Source organism: Notamacropus eugenii, chromosome 3 (assembly GCF_028372415.1).
Source record: "Notamacropus eugenii isolate mMacEug1 chromosome 3, mMacEug1.pri_v2, whole genome shotgun sequence".
In the NCBI taxonomy this organism is placed as follows: domain Eukaryota; kingdom Metazoa; phylum Chordata; class Mammalia; order Diprotodontia; family Macropodidae; genus Notamacropus; species Notamacropus eugenii.
Window position 1 is genome coordinate 448,410,549 of NC_092874.1, and position 22,778 is coordinate 448,433,326.

The 22,778-nt window shown below is 37.8% G+C and overlaps 1 protein-coding gene across 3 annotated transcripts in view; it reads left to right on the forward strand.

Moving 5' to 3' along the window:
• Positions 1-22,778, forward strand: part of CNTN3 (contactin 3) — a 429,998-nt gene that overhangs the window by 83,951 nt on the left and 323,269 nt on the right. For all 3 annotated transcript variants that reach the window (XM_072598650.1, XM_072598651.1, XM_072598652.1), the window contains exon 2: positions 10,110-10,247. In XM_072598650.1, the coding sequence (XP_072454751.1) occupies positions 10,193-10,247 (55 nt within the window). In that variant the 5' untranslated portion in view covers positions 10,110-10,192. The remainder of the gene's footprint in view (positions 1-10,109; positions 10,248-22,778) is intronic.

Sequence of the window (22,778 nt, forward strand, 5' to 3'; positions counted from 1 at the left end):
ATTCCTAAAACTGTAACTCAAAAAATTGATTTACCTCCACTAATTATCCAACTGACACAGCTCATAGCAAAGACATTTGCTGACCTGGCAGATTAAGAGCATTAGTTGGAAAACATCCGCTTCCATAAATGTGGGGTACACTCTTCCAAAAATCCATGAAGCATCTGGGGGCAGAGTGGATGCATAAAACAGAATACACTATTTCTAAAATAGAAAATTAGGGAAAACATGTCTCCAATAAAACTCATTCAAGGCTGCAGTGTCTTTATGTGTCTTTCCTCTTCTCATAGTGTTTTCAAGTTAGTAGTCCCTGAACTAGGTTGGTCATATCACTTGGTGGGGTTCCTGGGCTCCCTTCTCTAGGCAGCTAATTCAGCTCCAAAGGTGGAGTTCCTGGGTCTACTCTTACACAGGTATATTAACTTCTGTTAGGCAGGTTGCTCAGTGAAAGACATCGTTACTAATTGAGTTAGGAAAGTCAACCAATAAACATTTATTAAGCAACTACTATGTGCCAGGCACACTAGGCAGCTAAGTGGCATAGTGAATACAGTGTCAGACTTGGCATCATCTTCTCAAGTTCAAATCTGGCCTGACACTTACTAGCTGTGTGACCCTGGGTAAGTGACTTAACCCTGTTTGCCTTAGTTTCCTCATCTGCAAAATGAGCTGGAGAAGGAAATGCAAACCATTCTAATATCTTTGTCAAGAAAACCCCAAATGGGGTCACAAAGAGTCAGACAGGAGTGAAAATGACTGAACAATGATCATATGCCAGGCATGGTGCTAAGTGCTGAAGATATAAAGGCAGAAATGGTATGAGTTCTGTATGAACACAACATACACTGAATAAGCTGAATGGAAACTCAGGGGAAAGGATGAGTTAAAGAGAACTGGAAGGGACTTCTTACAGATTCCCATCCTCCTCTCCTCTGTCCTGGCAAAGAACAGTTCCTTCTCAAGAGGGAATTACTTCTTCTTCTATAGGTGGTTCTCTTTTCTCCTGCTAGAGATTAATTGAGCTCTGCATGTCTTAGCCAACACCTTAGAGAGTATCTGGCTTTTGAAAAGGCCACTGAAGGCCAATCTGTAATGCCAAGAAAAAAATTTGAGTTAAAAATGTCTTCACTTTTCCTAAAGAAGTAATGAAGCATAAATAATTGAAAAACCTTGGCATCCTGTTGTCCATGTTACCTACCCATTATGTCCTGTAATTTCATCAAATGAACTGTGGGACACCCAATGGATCAGGAACACTCTGATCAAGCTCTCTTTGCCCCACTTTACACATAGTAAATATTATCTTGTCTATGCAAAAGTAAACATCCTGGGGTGCACTGTATTTTTGGCCTCATCCTGATGGCCAGCATTTCTTCAATCAGCTGAAATAAAAAAGAATGTGAATGTCACTATGAACTGAATTTAGACTTGAAAACTGCCCAGCATCCTCATTTTTGCAGAAGAGTAAAGTGAAAAACTGAAGGAGGTGAAGTAAATTATCCAATGTCATCCAATTGATATAAATATATTATGAATACAGAGCAATGAAGTTTTAAGAGGTATCCAGTTTCTTCAATTTAAAGCATCCTCATGAATAGTATAATGTTGTAATACTAAGAAGTGGCATTTGGATTTGGATTTCTCTTGCCTTTGTATGTTTTTCTTATTTATTTGAGCTTGGAAGTTCAGGAGAGAGAGAAATCTTAAAATCTGTTCTCCACCCCTCCTTTTTTCCTAAGGCAAGAGCTAATGATGAGAAGTCACAATTTGATTGTTCTCATTCGCTTTTGACTCAAAATTCTTGACCTTCTTTTAATTGAACTAGAGAGGAAACCTTATTTACTTTTATTAATTGACAATAGAAATGGAATAATTTGATATTCTTTGCAAATCAGCAGTTTTCAGTATTTAATGCACACACTGATGTATACCAGAATATACACCTTTGGCTATCTACCAGATCTGAGGTTGATCTACTCATACTTTTTTTTTTTTTGTGGTTGAATCTTGAGGCTTTGGATGAAGATGAGGTAATTACCACCGAGATTTGCCTTTTCTCTGCTCTTCTTTTGCCAGATTTTCTTATTTGGAGGTTTAAAGCAACTGCAAGAAAGATTTCAAGTGGGTGTATAGTTGAAAATTATACATCATGCTTTCTCCCTTTTCTTTACACTAGGATACTTGTTACATGAAATATAGATATGACATATGAAATCTTATTGATAACATTTATCATGTGTGATGTATGATATAATTTGTGTGGCACATATATGTATCTGTATACATATATGTGTATATACACAATTACTCATACATAATGGTTAATGAAGTACCTTTTAAATAGTAGGGCATATCCCTCAACTGATAGTTCTCTGTCCCCATAAATATATTTCTCCCTGGGTTGACATAGAAAGTAAATACTTTGCTAACCACTAGGTGCTATAGGGAAGTGTGATAAATTGGCAATCAAAGAAGCTAGTTTCGTATTTTCAGTTCTGACCTTTCTCACGATCTTGGATGAAATGGGAAGTGTTGTGACAGAGAATGTAAAATTCTACCTTTGACACTTATTAGCTCTGTGATGCTGGACAAGTCATATTTCTCTGAGCCTCAGTTTCCTCACTGGTAAAATTAGGGCCTTATGATAGATGGTCTCCGAGGTTCCTTCCAACTCTAGAGCTATGATCCCATGTATGCATTTATATGTAGTTTTCTGGAGGTCCTACAGACATTTTTATGGGCTCCTATTTAAGTATCTTTAAATGTCAGGTCAGATCAGAGAATGGAGGGGGAGACTTTTATACTGATCTCAACACAGCATCCCTTGTATATAAAGATCTGTGCTCTTTGATGATGAAAAGGAGCAATCATTTAAATTTTCTTTCTTTCCTGTATCTGTGAGAATACCTTTCCTTTGTCAAAAAGACCACTTTTCATCCAACATCTACTTTCTCTCAGTTGTAGAGGAGTAGAACTGAGAGAGGCCTAAGACATCATTTTGTCTAGTTGTCTACTTCTACAGATGAAGAAACTCATGCCAGGAGAAATTGTGATTTACCCACATAATAAATGATTGCAACAGAATTTCAGAGACAAAACAATGAATTTGAAAGAGACCTCAGAACTTTTATCTCTACTGGTATACCAATAGCCCACCAAGTGGTCATCCAGCTTTCTCTTGGAAGACTAATGAGAGGGCCTCCCATCAACTCCTGAGGCAACCCAATAGTTAGGAAGATTTTCCTTAGATTAATCTGAACTTGGCCTCTATGCAGTTTGTCATTTACTTCTACCTCTGTCCATTGAAGCCAAGAAGAAGATGCCTAATCCCTCTTCCAAAAATATTTGAATATGTATTCTTCTAAGTTAAGCATCTCCAGGTCTCTCCCTGTATCATGTGGTCTCCTTTTCCCTCATCATCTTGGCCACTCCTTCCGTAGATGCTCTGTAACTTGTGAAGTGTGGCGCTTGAACTGAACTCAAGACTCAAGATGTTGTGCAGGTAAAGTGCAATAGTTTGAGTAGACTGCTGGCAGCTTCCTGATCTCAGGTATTGGGGTAGTGTAATGGCAGACTAAATACAAGTAAGAGAGTTAAAAAGAATTGGTGTCCTTCACCTGGAAGGACACAGTGACCAAACACAGGTCAAGTATAAATGTCTGTAGTTCTCATTCTGAATCTATTCCAATGAAGTTGAATTCCAAGGTCTTCCCTTATTTACCTTTTTCTCCATGGGTTTGATGTTCATGTAGCCATAGATGCAGCCAGCAGGGAGTGGAGAATCCATCTGGCCTGAGAAAGTGGGAGGCTGTCTCAGTGGGATCTTTTCATAGAGTCAGAGGGGATACTGTGGACAATGTCACCGGTGCAAAGTGATCAAAAGTATATGAAAGAAACATTAATATCTAGTTGCTTATATGGCAGAGGCCGCTGTCCATAAACATCCTTCAACAATCACTGTCATATAATCCTATATTCTCTACTTTCTAAAGACTTCTTCCTTGAAATCTTTTCTGCTCCCTAGCATCTCCTACCTCCCTTGTAATGTGAATAGGCCTAGTAATATCCTACCACAGAAATCACTTAATAAAGTCTTGCTGATTGATTGTCCTCACGTGTTCTGATATATTTCTTGCGCTTCCTAAGATTACATTGGGTTGCTGGGTTGGGTAAGGGGGAGGGGCACCATTTTGTATTGTTGAACTTGCAGTCTACCAAAAGCCTTAGATATTTTTCAAATGAATTCAGTTAGGCCATGTTCCCATCTTCTGTACGGTACTTGTGAAATTGATTTTTGATACCAAGTATAGAACTTTAAATTTATCTCTGTAAAATTTGTTCTGTTAGTTTGGCCTCTTGTTCTAGTCTAGAGATGTTTTGTGAACCCTCACTTTGTCATCCAACATGTTAGCCATTCTTTTCAGTTTTGTGCTGTCCACAAATGTGATAAACATACCCTTTCTGTTCTACTCTGAGTCACTAACAAAAATGGTAAGCATGACAGAGACAAGGACAGATACCCAATGCATGCCATTGGAGACTTTCTTCCAAAATAACATTAACCAAGGCCCTCTGAGTTTGTCTGGAACAAAAGTCTTTTGAAGTAAAATCCAGAACTTGTTTCACAAAAATCCAATTCCTTCCTTCCTTCCTCCCTCACCATCATAGCCTTTTCCAGATTACTATGGTACCTCTTTGAGTCATTCCCCATAAGTTTTATTTGTACATTTGTCTATTTAGTATTTGAACAGTAAGTTGAATTGGTTCATTATCGTTGCTTTTCACACAAAATCTTTGACGTTGACTCCTTTTCACTCACTCATTCAGGGTACCCAGTCCAAAGATCCTATCCATTTATTTCACTCTAGCTACCATTTTTTTTCCCCGTTCATCTCCTTCTCCCATGCCACATTGTGTTGATGCTCAAGTCTGTTGATTATGGCTTCTCTGTTGGCTATATGTTATTTGCTTGACAGGGGCAGCTAGGTGGTGCAGTGGATTGAGCACCAGTGCCTCACCTCAGACACTTAACACTCACTAGCTGTGTGACCTTGGACAAGTCACTTAACCCCAATTGCCTCATCCTGGGTCATCTCCAGTCATCCTCCTGAATATCTAGTCACTAGATTCAGATGGCTCTGGAGGGGAAGTGAGGCTGGTGACCTGCACAGCCCTCCCTCACTCAATACAAAGTCAAGTGCAAGTCATGTCATTATTTCTCTGATGGCATGGTCTTCTTTGGCAACGAAGGACAAACACACACACATTTGTTTGAAAAATTCAACTCATGTAAGACTAGATTTGAAGTTGGACCTAAGAGTCTGTCCACTGTGCCATCAAGCTGCCTCACAGCCATAACAGTACAATATGCAAACAACTCTGTATAAACAAGATTGATTTAGGATAAATCAGGGGTTGTCTCAGAAGAATGGTGCTAAGATTAAGGAGGACTGTTATCTCAATTTATTTCTTTATTCTATACATTTTAAAAATACTTTAATCTTGTTGGTGTCAACCCAGAAAATAAATAACTAAAGAGTTGCAGAGGTTTTGCAACTGCTGTTAAATCTAAAAATACCGAAGAACTCACACAGGTTATCACAACTACAGTGAACTCTAAAAAAGTAAAATAAAATATACAAAATAAAAGCAAAAAAGATGATAGTGGTCACAAGCAAAAAAAACTTTCTTTATTCTTTTGGAGGAGGGAAAGCAGACATATGTGCCAGAGATCCCTCTAGGAGGAGACCCACGTTAGTGCAGGCAAATCTCAATACACATACTAGTGGCTATACAGTGAGCTGTAGCCCTGACATTAAGAGGTAAGAGCAACAATGAAACCAGTTTGAGTCATAGCAGGACTTCATGACTGGAACATGGGTACTACAGGTGCTTGTCTTAGCTCAGAGACAACCTAGTGCTGGTGTGAAGTAATTCTGGGATTTTGCTGTGGCTGAGTTCATCGAGAGTTTGAACGCAAAGGACTGTTGTTATGCCAAGAGCAGAGTACAGTTTGCTTTCCGGGCCTTAGCTCAGCAAGACAGGGTGTAGTAAAAACACAGGGGAGATCTTGACGTGGGGATCCTGATATTGGTAAATTCCTTATTCATCTATATCAGTCTCTGTTCAGAGAGTTGCCATTTTCCCCCTCTTCACTGGAATTTTTTCTTTGTGTATATAATCAGAATTTATGTTTTGAGCTCCTCCCATCCCATGGAATTCTACATATCCTTTCTCTGAATCCTTTGAAATCTGTTTTTTTTTTTTCCAAAATCTAGACAGCAATCCAGATAATGCCCATTCTTTTTTATTGCACACTGTAGGATGAAGGGCTCACTTCACCCCAAGGTTCCCATTACTATCCCCAGTAGGATATCTACTTAGATAATTGTTTCACAGTTTCACAGGTAACACTGATCAGGTGTTCTAGCACAGGTTCACTCTTGATCTAGGCAGACAGGAAGACAGGAAGGGAGACACACAATAAGGAGTTAAACAAGCTTACTTTATTCTAGTCTAGTCTTCTTAAGAAGGAATTGCTAATTTTGGGAACACCACCTCCTCCAGCTTCCCTACTCACTCTTCTTGCAGGGGTGGGTAAGAATATAGTAAGAGCTGCAACTCCCACAGGTCCCCTTAGCCTTCATGGAGGCTAGTTGAGGAGGCTACATGCATTCCTCTGTATATTACCCAAATCCTCACTCATTGACCAGTGCTCACTTGATTTATAGGGCAACAGACAAAGAAGGCAACTTGCCAACGTTAAGTTCACAGGTTAACTTTAGCAATACTGTCATTTAGTGCAGGAGTAGTAAATATCACATTATGCCATCCCCATATCTCACTGCACAAGAATGGAAACTGTTTATAACTATAATTCTGGAAATTAGTATCTAACACTGGGAATTAGCCCGGGATCCTGGAAACTAAACTCTAAGAAAGAATAATAAAATTCTCCTTACTTACAGTAATATATAGTTAGAACAAATGGCATAGAATTTGTCACCCACTCACCCCTTTCAGCCACCAAATATGGGAAACACTTCCATATATTTATAAAGAGTTCGGGATAAAATGAGATCAGTCTTGTAAAACTCTTGCAGCAAAGAGCTATTGTACTCATGGCTTCTGATGTTTCTTTCCCACCTTTATACAATCTTCATAAGTTCCTCATGTAGAATACAGCTTTATATCTGGGTGCTTGTTAAAGATATAAAGTTAAATTTCTATAGTGTTTCTAGTTTGTCTTTGTAAAAGACAGTGACTATTCTTCTGGTGACATAGTTCTAAGGCACCCATCAGAAGTCAAAAATCCTCCAATGAATTCACAAAGTCATCTTCTGGTCAGGTCACGGCAAGAAACACCCCAAGCAACCCAAGAGTCTTTTTGGAATTGCAGCAGTCACTGAGTTGATCTACCATTAAATGTTTGAGTTCTGAACTGGCTTGCTATTTTATCTAAATATCCAGACTGTCTCACTGAGTCTTTTCACACCATCCCTCCTCTGAGTTAGCTTTTTTAGTTTAATCCAAAGTCTTTGACTCTTTTCAAATTGATTAAGAACTTTCCACACCTATTTTAATGTCTTTGATTGATTGATTGCTTCAATAGAGTTCTTCTCACCTGATTAAGCTAGTTAATTGAAGTAGAGTAGGGTGATAGGTGGATTGATTCAATTGATCCTCACTTTTATGGTAAAATCCTTGATTTGGGACTGGAAGGACACTTAGGAATTATATAATCTAATCTCATTTTCAAAATGAATGAATTGAATCCCAGAGAAGTGAAGTGACTTGTCCACACAATAGGTAAAAGTCGCAAATGTGGTGGTCAGAATTGGAACCCAGATCTCCTTAATTCCAAATCAGATGCTTGAATACAATGACTTCAAGTGTCCAAAATGATCTCATCATCTACCATCTGAACCCTCTTTCTCTTCTAAGCTTCCCTGTTTCTTTTTAGATTACTGTAGTCTTTTCAGTCATTTACTTTCAAAACTTTGGAATCATCCCTGACCCTCAGCTCTTCTTCACACTAACCCTATTCTACCTAATTGCTAAATTCTGCTGATTTTGCTTCCTGAGGTTTTCTCACATCCAGGCCGAACTCACCTTCCTAGTTCAGGCCTTCATGATCTTTTGCCTGAACTTTTGCAAAAGCCTCCTAATTGGATTCTTGGTTTCTAGTCTCTGCTACTCTCAAAATCACCCTCTCTGTGTCTGCCTGATCAATTTCCTTTAAGATGTCTGTCTTTATTACTTCCTTGATCATAAAAAGAGCTCAAGTGGCACCATATTGTTTTGAGGATAAAGTCACTCCTCAACCTGGTATTTCAAATATTTCTCAGTGTAAATCTAATGTCATTTTCCAGACTTATGTCACATTATACCCCTTTGGGTTCCTGACAGACTGACCAACTAGCTCTTCCAACTCCATCTCCCCAAGCTGTTCTTTCCTTGGAATGCTTGCCTTACTTCAGGGCTTGATTCCGTGTGGTTATATTACCAGGGGACAGTATTTCCTGATCCCAACTCCTCCTCCAATTATCTTGTATTGAGCAATCAGTTTACATGTTGTGTTCCTCAGTAAAATGTAAGGTCCAGGAGGACAGGCACCGTTCGGGGTTCTTATTCTTGTAACTCAGATGGCTTGGAGAGATAGTAGGTGATAAATCACATAAGTGCTTGTGGAATGACATTATTCTATGAGGCTTTATGCTGACTTCGAAAGTCAGAATAAAATATATATATGTATATGTATATGTATAATATATATATATAGATAGATAGATATCTATATATATCTATATATATATATATATGGAGTGTGTTTTGCCTTCTTTTGTATCCCCATTGCTTAGCACAGTGCCTAGAACAAATAATAAATACTTGTTAAATGATGACTTGTCAGAGCTGTGGTGTTATTGATAATTGATGAAAGGAACTTTCACTGAGGAAAATCCCTGTACCTTTAAGGATCCTCATCTGCTCTAAAATTTTTAGTACCAGGTTATTGTGTAGGATGCTGAGAAATTATGTGAACTGCCCAGGGTCACTCAGAAAGTATTTGTAGGAGACAGGTCTATTTACCTCTCATTAATTCTATCTATACACTTTCACTGTTGCCCCTGGCCCACCCCAGGCTAATTGACTGGTTGTTGTCCTTTGTCTTTGGCTTTGAAAAGGACCAAAATGACATCACCATGATAAAGTGAAATTTCATCGTGTTTCACTGTGGCTAATCAGACCAATAGGAGCTCAGAATGTTACCACTTCCTAATCTCATCTAGATTTTTTCATTGTCCTTTTTTATATTATAAGTATCAGTCTCACTCCCATTAAGTTTCAGATTCACTAGGAATCTGGCCTTCTCCTGTGGGGTTACTATAAGTCTTGTCACCCTGAGTGAAAGAAGGTTTGAGTGCTTTAATTCATTCCAGGCAGACTCATTCTGTACCCTGACATTTCTGGGTTCCCAGCAACCCCAAACCACAGTAATAGTGCCTTTTAAATGGAGCCAGTTGAATTTGATTGATCCATTTATTTGACCCTGTGAACATTGGTCACCTCTTCTTGTGAATATTTAAGATGGCAGTCAATCATTCCTGGAATGTATTGACATTCCAAGTTTTGAAATTAAGTGTAAAATTACAGTTCGTTCACCTTTTACAACCAATTTATTTTTATGCCATGGATTCTTTCTTGGAGTAGGTCAGACATACATATGTATTATTTAAATAGATAATACTCTGCATACAAGGTATCACCAAAATGAAGTGAAATTGAATGTAATAAGTTCCACATGAAAACGAGTATAGATACTCTTTTTGTGAGTGTATATATATATGTATATCTGTTTCACATTTTGATTTTGTTAGCCCCACAGCAAAACTGACATAAGTTGCGTAATTCCTCATTTGGGTTTCTGGTATATAATTTCTTTTAAAGGACTTTTTTAATTTCAGTGATGATTACTCCCCTTTAAACATTTTTGGTGGCTGTCAATCTATTGTTCTCCTCCCAAGCAGAGGAGAAAACAAGCCCCTTTAAAGAAAAAAATCGGTACTTGTATTCTAAATTTTTTTTCTCTCTGTTTATATATTTTACAGATTAAAGGACTTACCTGAAGACAAAATATTCTGAAATTCATCAGATACGGGATAAAAGTTACTTTTGCTATTGGCAATTAAAGATGATGGTGTCTTGGAAACAGTGGATTCTTCTTTCATTCATTGGCTCCTTGAGAGGTAACAAGCTTTATTTTCTAACTTGAGATTGGAACAACATTGAGATCATTCTAAATAATTTTTAAGTGTTCTAGCAAATATCCAGCAAAAGATTTTTTACAGATGGAAATTTCTGATTGCTTATTAAGATCATTTCCCCCTTGATTTTAGCAGGACTCGTTCTAACATATTCTAACATTCTTTGAACAAGGAGGAAAATTTAGGTCCTACTTCAGGTACATTCCTATATATGTATTACACAGTTTCTAAATATCACTCTATAGATAGATTTGATAAGTAGGATATTATGTACAATTGATATTGGTAGAGTCTGCCTGAGTAACAATTGGAGATATCCTATGTATGTGATACTTGAGGCCATTTAGTGTTATGAAGTTGTTAAGCATACTGACCCTTATGGTAGCTTTTTAAAGCCTATAGGATTGGGCAGTGTTTACTATCATTGTCTTAATTCACCACTGGGAAGGCCAACCTATTTTTTACCCAATAGGTGCTGATTTACTCAAGTCACCATCCAGCTGGTCTAACCATATCCTTCTGCCGAGCATACAGAGAATGTATATATATATACATCCAGCTTCCAAAAAACCTCAGCCTGGCCAGGATCTGAATTTAGCCAAGGGAGTGATATCAGTAGTTGATCATGATTGTTTGAATATAAACATCTACGGCTCCAGTCTCTCCCTGTCATCTCAGTCTAAAGATAAAAGGAAGACAAGGCAAAGGACTATGAGAAATCTGGAGATTAAATGATCACTGTTAATGTCAGGTGCAGGCAGAATGTCCCAAGAAAAGCTCCATTTCAAAGTAAGGACTTCCATTTCTCTGGAAGGAATAGAGGAGCATTAGTAAGTAGTTAGAACTTGATGTCATTCTTAGTCTCCTCTGTGGATGGAAAATGGTTTGTCAAAAAACTTGAGGACAGTATAGAGTAAGACAAGAGCAAAGGATGGGAGAGTAGTCCAGTTTGGTTGGGAGGACGTAGTACCCAAGGAGTGGTAAGAGTGATTATCTGGCATAATACTGAGAAAGAGAGGATAAAACAGCATGGTGCAGTGGATAGCCAGTGGGCCTCAGAGTCAAGAAGACCTCAATTCAAGTCTTGTCTCTGATACATGTTGGTGGAGCTGGCATGGGAGACACAATGCATCAAGAGAGCCTTGGTAGATCTTTGGATTTGTAATCAGGGGACTCATGTTTAAATTCCTTCTGCAGGGAACGTTTTCTGTTTATTTGTTTCTGGTCTTTTTTCCTGTTTTGTTCTCGTAAGAGGAAATTGGATAGTATGTGTTTTAACAATACAGTGATTTAAAAATAAAATCATATCTACATTGAATTCTGTGCACTTAATACTTTTTTTCCCCAATAAATACTCCCCATTCATTCACAATAGTAGTAATATCAATGGCCATCCTTCCCCATTAAGGCAGTGCATTGAAATGTTTTGGGTTTTTTTGTAAAGTAGGAAGATAATATAGTATATTTTTACCATTTCTCTTCTGGCACTGTGTTCAGTGCCCAAGTTTTAATTCAAGGCAATAACTCTGCATAGCAGCAAAGTACATTAAATTAAATATGATGTACCATAGCATAAATATCCTTTTTTAAAAAAATCTGTCCCTCCCACTAGCCCCTATCCCTTCACTGAGCAAATTTAAACCAAAGAAAAAGGAGTATATTAGCTACAAAGTCCCTGGCGAAACAAATTCTCACATTGGTCATATCCAAAACCACCATGTTACTTTCTGCATTTTAAGTTCATCACCTTTTCACAGGAGATGAATGTTGACAACTTCATTCATTTGCACTGGTGGCTCGTCATTGTCTTGATGAGAGTTCTAAAGTTTTTCAAAGTAGTTTTTCTCTATAATGCTGCTATTTTTTTGTACAAATTGTCCACTCAGTTCTGCTCATTTCACTCTGGATCACTTCAGAGAGGCCTTCCCAGTTTCCTCTGAAACAGCAGGAGCCTTTCTTGTCACTCTCCTACCTCCTTACTCCCACCCATTCCCCTTCCTAGATTACCTGTCATTTACTCTGTGTAGATCTTGTATGATGCCTTCTGAATTAGAATGTGATCTTGAGGATAGTTACTATATTTTTGCCTTTGTATCCCCAGATTTTAGTAAAGTGGCTACTTTACAGTAAGAACTTAATAACTATGTGACCTGACTTAACCCATCCATCTCTAAGTAAAGTGAAGGGGTTGGAATAGAATTTTTCATAAGGATCCCCATGGGTCACATATTGACTTGGTTTTATTATTTAATATTATCTGTGTTTTATTATATTTGTATTTTTTCCCAATGTCATTTTAAGCTGGTTCAGGTGTCTTTTGGGAGTACTGTGGGCCACATGGGACCATGGGTTTGATACCTCTGAGTTAGATGAGTGTGAGAGTTCCTTGAAGTTTTCAGTCTAGAATCCTGTGGTCCAGTGGGAACCTCAGTGGTCCAGGCTGCTCTCTAAGATCATAGGTAATAAAGCAGATATCAATCTTTGTTGGTAGAAGGAGTTTCCACATCTGTATATCAAGGTCGAATAATATCCATCACAGATTTGAAAATACCAAACTAGAACTCTGGGTGGAGATCAGAGATAAAGCTGCAGAATAAAAGTATCCCAGAATTTTTGAATATTCTTTGAGAGCGTTTAACTTAAGTTGCCTAAGAAGGAACCCTGACCTTTCACCTCCGTTCCCCTAAAGTTCCCCAACAAGTGATCATTTACCTTTGCTTAAAGAATTTTCCTGAGATGTAGACCACTTCCTTGCCAGAATCCTGTTCAACTTATGAGTAGTTCAATTGTTAATAATAATAAAAATATTAATAATATCAAGCCTTGAAGGTTTGAAAAGCACTTATAGATATAATCTCATTTTATCGTCCCAACAAACCTAGGAGCTAAGTGCTATTATTATCCCCATTTTACAAGCAATGAACACTGGCAGATGTTAATAAATTTGTCCTGACTACCATAATAACCTTAAAAATTGTGAATATCTGGGGCTGGATTTAACATGACATACTCCTAACACTAAGCCCAGTGTTTTACTCACTGTAGCATCTAGGTGCCTCTAGGCGCGTGAAGAAGATTTTTCCAACACTGAGCCCAAACCTGTGTTTTTGAAACTTTTCCCCATTGTTCTTGGTTCACAAGAGAAATTTATCTCCCACACGGTAACCTTCAAACATTTAAAGACACTTCTTGTGCCCTAAGATTTTTCTGATGACTAAATATTCCAAGTTCTTTAATCAGTTCTTGTATGGCATGACCATGAGACCCTCCATCTTCCTGGATTTCTTCTTCTGGATGCTTTCCAAGTTTTTCATAAAGTATAATACCCAGACAAGCACAGCCCTCCACCTATGTTTCAAACAAGGCACAGAACTGAAAGATTCAATTTAAACTCCTGAGTTGATTCTTCAATAGATCTGTGATCCTATAAATTATAGTATGTTTTGGCTTGGACAATGGAGGGAGATGGAGATTTCTCCAACTTCAACTTCTCTATCTTCTCCAACATGGATGTAGCTACAGGGTTCCAACTGCAACTTGGAGTCCAAAAACCACCCACTGAATCCCAGATTCACTATTCCAGCAAGAGGTGTGATTTTAGCCTAGCAAGTTAGCTTTACTGCTTCTCAACTTTATCATCTATAAAATGATAGCCAAATTGAACTCCAAGAAAGGTTCATTCAAAATGTAAAACTATGTAAATTTGTGAATCAATTTGATTTACTTTTCTTGTGTTCCCCTCAAAATATTATCTGTCAGAAATGTACTAGTTTTTTTTTTTTTTTTTTCCCAAAAAAGGAGATCTCATCAAACTTAAGATCTAAAGACCAAAGGTGCCAGACTTAATGAAAGTAAAAAAAGAATTTAAAAATGGCTTGTCAATTCCTCTGAGATTCAGAAATGACTGTGTGGGAGAGGCCAAATCCAATTATTGTACAGAAATTCAAGTGTTTGAAGATCTGTTCGTAACCTGGTGCAGAATTCTGAATCTTTAAGTCCAACTTCAAGCTTCCTACAGAAATATAAAAGATTATATGTGGCACAAAATCAATAATAGATTATAGACTTTAACTGAGAACTTTGCAAAAAAAGCTTTTAGGAGATTTTCCCTTTTGGTTCCTCAGTCAGGGTCCTGAAATATTTTGTTTGACCCCTTGTAACTTAACAGTGAAGGACAAGGAGGTAATCATGTCCTCTTCTACTTACAATATGGTATTCAAAAATTATTATGTTTCTAAGTAGAGGCTAAACTGCTAAAATATGACTCTCTAAGCAGATAATCAGCACATTTTAAAAACCAAATGCAAGTTGTCTGTACAAACATTTCCAAGATAGCATTCTATATAATTATGAAAAACTAGAAATTCCTTTTTTCTCAGAATGTTTTTATTTTATTTTTTAAGATTCAAATTTATTTATTTATTTTTAGCTTTCATCATTCATTTTTACAAGATTTTGAGTTCCACATTTTCTCCCCATCTTGCCTCTCCCCCCACCTCTAAATGACATGCATTCTAGTTACCCTTTCCCCCAGTCTGCCTTCCCTTTTATCATCCCCACCCCCTTTTATCCCCTTCCCTTTTACTTTCTTGAAGGGCAAGATACATTTCTATACCCCTATATATCTTATTTCCCAGTTGCTTGTAAAAGCAATTTTTTTAACATTTGTTTTTAAAACTTTAAGTTCCAAATTCTCTCCCTTCTTCCCTTCCCACCTACCCCCATGGTGAAAGCAAGCAAGTCAATATAGGTTACACATGTGTAGTTATGTAAAACATAATAACATGTTGTGAAAGACTGTATTTCCTTCCATCCTATCTGACCCTCCAATTTTTCTATTTTTCCTTTGATCCTGTCCCTTTTCTAAAGTGTTTGTTTCTGACTACCCCATCCCCCAATCTGCCCTTCTTTCTATTTTCCCCCACCCATCCTCTTCTCCACTACTTTCCTGTAGGGTATGAAACCCAATTGAGTGAGTATGTTATGCCTTTCTTCAGCCAAATCCGATGAGAATAAGATTTACTCATTCCTTCTCACCTTCATGCTCTTCCCCTGCATTGTGAAACCTTTTTCTTGCCTCTTTTATGTAAGATAATTTACCCCATCCTGTCTCTCCCTTTCTTCTCCCAATATATTTCTCTCTCACCTCTTTACTTTTTTAGATAGTATAACTTCATATTAACTAACCCTGTGCCCTCTATCTATCTATCTATCTATCTATCTATCTATCTATCTATCTATCCATCCATCTATCTATCTATCCATCTACCTCCTCCAACTACCTCCAACTACTACTGAGAAAGTTAAAAATAACATCTTTCCATGTAGGAATGTAAACAGTTCAACTTTAATAGTTTCTTATGATTTTCCTTTCCTGTTTACCTTTTCATGCTTCTCTTGATTCTTGTATTTGAAAGTCAAATTTTCTGTTGAGCTCTACTCTTTTCAGCAAAAATGTTTGAAAGTCCTCTCTTTCACTGAATGACCATTTTTTTCCCCTTAAGTATTATACTCAGTTTTGCTGGTAGGTGATTCTTGGTTTTAATTCTAGTTCCTTTGACTTCTAGAATATCATATTCCAAGCCCTACAATCCCTTAATGTAGAAACTGCTAGGTTTTGTGTTATCCTGATTTTATTTTCACAATACTTGAATTGTTTCTTTCTAGCTGCTTGCAATATTTTCTCCTTGACCTGGGAACTCTGGAATTTGGCTGCAATATTCCTGGGAGTTTTCCTTTTAGGACCTCTTTCTAGAGGAGATTGGTGGATTCTTTCAATTTCTATTTTACCTTCTGGTTCTAGAATATCAGGGCAATTTCCTTGATAATTTCTTAAAAGATAAAATCTAGGTTCTTTTTTTTTTTTTAATTATGGTTTTTAGGTAGTCCAATAGTTTTTAAATTGTCTCTCCTGGATCTGTTTTTCCAAGGAGCTGTTTCCCATTGTCTTCTACTTTTTTTCATTCTTTTTGTTCTGTTTTATAATTTCTTGATTTCTCATAAAGTCATTAGCCTTCTTTTGCTCCGTTCTAATTTTAAAGGAATTATTTTCTTCAGTGAGCTTTCACACCACCCTTTCCATTTGGCCAATTCTGCTTTTTAAAGCATTCTTCTCCTCATTGACTTTTTGGACCTCTTTTGCCCTTTAGATTAGTCTATTTTTAAGATGTTATTCCTTCAGTATTTCAGGGATCTCCTTTAGAAAAATTGTTGACTCAATTTTCATGGTTTTCTTGAATCACTCTCATTTCTCTTCCCAAGTTTCCCTCTACTTCTTTTGCTTGATTTTCAAAATCCTTTTTGAGCCCCTCCATGTCCTGTAACCAATTCATATTGCTCTTGGAGTCTTTTGAATTAGGAGTTTTGACACTGCTGTCCTCCTCTGCTTGTATGCCTTGATCTTCCTTGTCACCTAGGCAAGATTCTATAGTCTTTCTTGAGTTCTTTTACAATATTTACTCATCTTCCCAGTCACACACTTGACTTTCTAACTTTTTATGGAGATATAACTCGGTTTCCAGTGGGGATGGGGCTGGGATGGATACACTGTCCCAGGCTTCAAGTATTTTGAATTAACTGCTGGACCCCCCACCATCTATGGGCCCTGAGTTCTGGAAGCAGCCTTTGATGCTGTTGCTGCTTCCACTGCTGACACCACCATCACCCTCACCTCCCTAGTGCAATGAGTGGTCCTTGCTAGATGGTGGGCTCCTCTTTCACCTTGGACCCACAGAGTTTTCCCACCAACCTTTTTTTGGCATTTGTGGGTTGAGAAGTCCAGAAACTGCCACAGCTGCCAGTGATTCAGTCCCTGGAGGCCTGATCCAGCCAGTCTGTGCTGGTGCAGCCCATGCTGGACTACATTCCACTCCATGCCCAATGGGAAAGACCCTTCCTGTTGACTTTCTGAGTTGTCTTTGTTTCACTCTGTCATTCTATGCATTCTGTAGCTCTAGAATTTGTTTAAAGTCATTTTTTTTACAGGTATTTGGAGGACTGTGTGGGAGAGCTCAGGAAAGTTCCTACTTTTACTCCTCCATCTTGGCTCTGCCCCCTGGATATTGCCTTGAAAAGTCCAGTAATGGTCAGGTGGTTCAATAAACTATGAAACTTTAATTCAATTAAAACATACAGTTTTGAGGCAGCATAAAAATACAGAAAGATTGTTATTAAAAAATGTAAATTTGACTAGATTCTCTCAGTACAGGTAATACAAATACATGGACTTTCCACGCTAAAATGGAGATAAGTGATGATGGTTAGAAAATATAACCTGAATTTAAGGAATAAATGATACCAAAGGTTTATGACCTACACTGAAGACTCACCATGGTATGATGAATCCTTTCATTAAGAAGAGAATACTGGTGTGGCAAACATTGAAAAACAACAACCAAATGAGGCTAAAAAAAAAAAAAACTCTAACCAACAAGAAATTGCACTTCGATGAAGCCATCACTTCCAAATTCCTTGTCTTTGTCAATCAATAGCTGCTCAGAGCAAAGGTCAGAGTAAACAGATTTAGAAGAAAAGGGAAGAGGAAGAGAAGATGCCAAATGAATAAATCAATCAATAAAAATATCTGTTTTAATATTTATGATTGTGTGCTGAGGATTATGCTAAGTGCTAGGGAATACAAAGGTAAGATGAGATAGGCCCTCCCTGCTTGAAACCTATATTCTAGTTAGGGAAGGCAATGTAGGGAATTGGGGACTTGGAAGTCACAGAGTTGTTTAATGGGACAATAGGGCTGTATATTGTCATGTCCATCCTAGAGGCATTGACAGGGTTCATTTGATTGTGCTTCTAAGAGCAAGAGGTGGAAAGGGATCAGAATGAGTTTCCAGAGCAAGCATATAGTTCTAGGATGCTCATGGTTGAGAGTCAACTAAAAATATGGGGCAAAAGGTAACAAAAATACATTAGATCTACAACTGTTTCCTAGAAAGAGCCAAAATGAAGTAGGTAAAAGGACCTAGAAGTAACCTTAACTTGAAAGTGGTGGACCTCTTTGCTTAGCAGGAAGCCCTAGGAGCCAAAGGTGGCATTGGTTTTGAGGAAAGAGTCCTTTTTTTCCCCCTAAAATATTATGGATCAACATGATAGAAGATCACAGGCCAGAATCACATCACAAAGCAGTGAAAAGCAGTCAAAGAGAAAATGAGCCTCTCCAGAGCTTGACCTGAAAGTCAGTTAAGCCAGAGTACCCTGAGAGCATTTATTGATGAACCTGAAGCAACAACATGCACAACAAATCCATGAGAAATGGGATGGGTCTACTGGTGTTTTTACAGTGATCCATTCTCATTAGTAACAACAATGAAGCAGTCACATTCCATGTGCATCTTGGACAAGCACTGTGCCTAATAAACTCAGTCTGGAATTGATTAGCAGGAGAAAAGACTGAGTTGACTTTGAGAAACATATCATGCTTTCAGTGATCTCAAGCCATCTGCCAATAACCACCCCTTACCATAATCACAATCCTTTTACATGATTATTCTTGTTCTGAAGCTACATGGAAGTGGATTAGTGAATCTAACAATCTCAAAACAATTAAAATATTAAGCAAGTAAAAATAATGGAAAGAATAGGATGAGACATGTAAATTACAACTTGTCAGCAAGAAATAGAGGGAAAGTCATCAACCATGATGTATATGACTGTAAAAGGAAATGGGGCTAGGGAGAATGAGATACTGCAGGTGAACAATTTACACCTGAGGTCTCAGGGCAAGGGGAACCTGATTATAATTGGAAAATATTTAACAAAATAAATCAGAACATAGCAGAACAGAGATTACATTACATTTGAAAACTAAGTCAATATATAACCTATGGGGATCATTATCTATGATTTAGTGGCCCCTGTTGCTATTTTAATTTGGTATCACTAATCTACATAAACACAGCACGTTTTTGATGCATAAATATCAAAAAGCCTCAAGAACATTATTGTAAACAATATAGGAATCAATTTTTAGGAAAAAATATTAAAATATTTTAATAATATAATTTACTTATTTTCAGTTTTCAACATTCACTTCCATAAGATTTTGAATTCCAAATTTTCTCCCCATGTCTCCCTTCCCCCCACCCCATGACAGTGTGGTCCCTAACCACCACCCCTTTCCCAAGTTTTCCCTCTCTTCAATCACCCCCCCCCCCCCTCTCATCCTCATCCCCTCTATTTCCCTGTAGGGCAAGATAGATTTCTATACCCCATTGCCTGTACAACTTACTTCTCAGTTTCATGCCAAAACAATTTTTAACATTTATTTTTAAAGATTTGAGTCCCACATTCTCTCCCTTCCCCCTTCCCCACCCGCCCACATTGAGAAAACAAGCAATTTAATGCAGGTCACACATGTGTAGTCATGCAAAACACTTCCATAATAGTCACATCGTGGAAGACTAACTATATTTCCCTCTATCCTGTCCGGCCTACGTTTATTCTATTCTCTCCTTTGAGCTTTCCCTCTACATAGGTGTTGCTTCTGATTACCCCTTCCCCCAATCTTCTGTCCCTTCTATTATCCTCCCTCTCCTATTCACTTCCCCAACCCCCCACCCCCACTCCATCCCCCTTCCTCCAGAGTAGGATAGATTTCCATACCCAATTGAATGTGTGTCATTCCCTCCTTAAGCAAAATCCCATGAGAGTAAGGCTCACTTACTCCCTCTCACCTTCCCCCTCTTCCTCTTCATTATAAAAACTCTTTCTTGTCTCTTTTAGGTGAGATGATTTACTTCATTCTACCTCTCCATTCTACCTCTCCCTTTCTCTTTCTTCTAGTACATTCCTATCAACAGTACATTTTGATTTTAAGTTATTCTCCCTTCATATTCAGCTCACCCTGTGTCCTATGTCTACACACACATAGATAGATAGATAGATAGATAGATAGATAGATAGATAGATAGATAGATAGATAGACAAACAGATAGAGCTGTACCAGGCACTATGCTAAATGCTTTGCAAAATATGGAAAAGATTTACACAGTGTAAGAAGGATGGAAGGAGTTTTGATACAGATAGGCAGAAGGTGTAAATGAACTGATAAAATCATAGGTTACTCAAAGTATCAAAGTATTTCCCTTCTGAGAAAGGAAACTTCAAGAGAGAAGATAACTATGTCTTTTAATAGTCTTTGGATTTTCTCTTAGTGTTTTTTATACAGTAAATGTTTAATAAAATATTGCTGATTATAATTATCTCTTAGAGATAGATCTAGTAGGTATCATGTCCCATTAAGGATGAAAAGGCTTAGATTCAGTCAATCTGTAAACATTTATTATGGGCCAGGCACTGTGCTAAGTACTAGGGATACAAAAAGAGGCAAAAGATGTTCCTGCCCCAAAGGAACTCAAAATCTAATGATTCTAAAGATTCAGTGAGTAATGAACTTGTCTAGGGACACAAGGACTAAAGTGGAGTTGCAAATCAAATGGGGGTCTCCTGACTTCATTCCTAGGTTCCTTTTCACCATATCATGAAATTGACTAGCACTCCATATGTAAGTGCAAAGAAGAAACTGCCAGTGCATTGTTCTCCAGGGTTGGGGAACCTGTGACCTTGAGGCCACACGTAGCCTTCTAGGTCTCTGGGTACAACCTTTTGACTGAGTCCAAGTTTTACGGAGCAAATCCTTTTGTTAAGGAGATTTGTTTATGGTCTAGAACCTAGACCATTGTGTGTTATACGTTGAGTATGTGGGGGTCTTTTATTGTGTATATATTCTTATATTTAAAGTTAGTTTATAAATACTCCTTTAAAAAAATCAGCTATAATCTGTCAGATCTTGTAAGTGGTATCGCAGTTTCTCACAAATATTGAATTAGTACCCAGGCTTTAACCTTGTTGTAATTTAAACATTTGGGAAAGTTGCCATAATTTGTTCAGGTGACTAAATGTGGAACAGAAATTTACAAAATATTATTTGCCCTAAGATATAAAACCGAGTGAGTGTTATTAAGCTCTCTTTAGTCACATTTGATGAATGTTTCTGAATTTGTATTCTCATTCTTCTTGAGGGAATGATTTGTTTCATTCATTACTTTGTCCTTTTCTTCCCCTTTTCTTTGATCATAATCTATATTGCTTAAAATGGTTCACTAGGTCCTCCAGCAATAAAATGGTAACTTTACTAAGTTGGACTCTTTTATCTGAGTTACACAAAAAAATCTGACTCAGTGTTTTGGGAGGAATGGCTTACTTAATGTTGGCCTGTCAGTAGATCTATGGTAACAGGAGCAGTGGTTAAGCAGAAAGAGCATTGACTTTAGAGTCAGAGAACCAGCATTCAAAACTGATCTCTGACACTTCCTGTGTCCCTCATCTTTAAAATGAATGAATTGAACTAGATAGCCTTTGGGCCATCTAGATTTTGAATCTATGGTCTTGTAATTGGTGAGTGGTGGAGAATGCTAGGAGAGAAGGAATAGTTGTGCCCTGACCATCCTGGGGCACAGGATCTGGCTGTTATGATCTGGAAGTGACCTCAGAAACCAATAAATGACTCCCTCATTTTATAGATAAGAAGACCTTTGTGCAGAGATATAAATGGACCAAGTATTGTAAAAGGCAGGATTTGAAACACTATCTTCTTGATTCTTAATTTGGGGGGAGGGGAAGTATTTTTTAAATGCCTACTCTGTATCAGGCACTGTGCTAAATGCTTCACAAATATTTTCTCATTCAGTCTTCACAATCCTCACTTACCTTGTGAGGTAGATGCTGTGATGTCCTCACTTTACAGCTGGGAAAACTGGGATATACAAAATTAAGTGATTTGCTTGGGGTCACACAGCTAGTAGGTTCCTGAAACCAGATTCTAACTCAGATCTTCCTGACTCTGTATCCAATGCTCTATCCATTGTGCCACCTAGCTGTAATTCAGACCTTGTCCCCTTCAGATTATGGTGTTTATTATGATGACAGACAGATATGTCATCTAAATTTGAGGGAATTTTGGGACAATCAGTCTAGAGAAGAGATAGTATGAGAGGTCAGTGATAGAGATCGTCAAGGATGAGAAGAGCTTTTATCTAGAAGAGGGATAGGTCTTATTCTGCTTGGATCCAGGGGTGAAATGTGAGAGAGAAAATGGATAGAAGTTGAAGAGAGATAAAATTCTGATTTGTTATAAGTAATTTCCTAACAATCTGAGCTATCTAGAAATGGAATGGACTTCCTCGTTGATTGTGGTCATTGATTCTCCTTTAATGGAGGCTTTGTAGTGAAGGCTTGATGACACTTATCAATTCAGTCATAGAGAAGATTCTTGTTCAGGTACAGATAGGATTAGAAAATGGCCTCAGAAATCCTTTCCAAATCTGATTTCTTCAATTTGTGACACTACCTTCACCATGGTACTGAAAGGAACTTCTGGTGGAGAAAACTTTAAGATTCAGATAAGTCATGAGTATGTGTGCTGGATTCTTGGGAACCTTTGTGATGATGTTGAGCAAAAGTGTGATTCATTAGTAACAAAAGGGTGAATTCACATGGGGA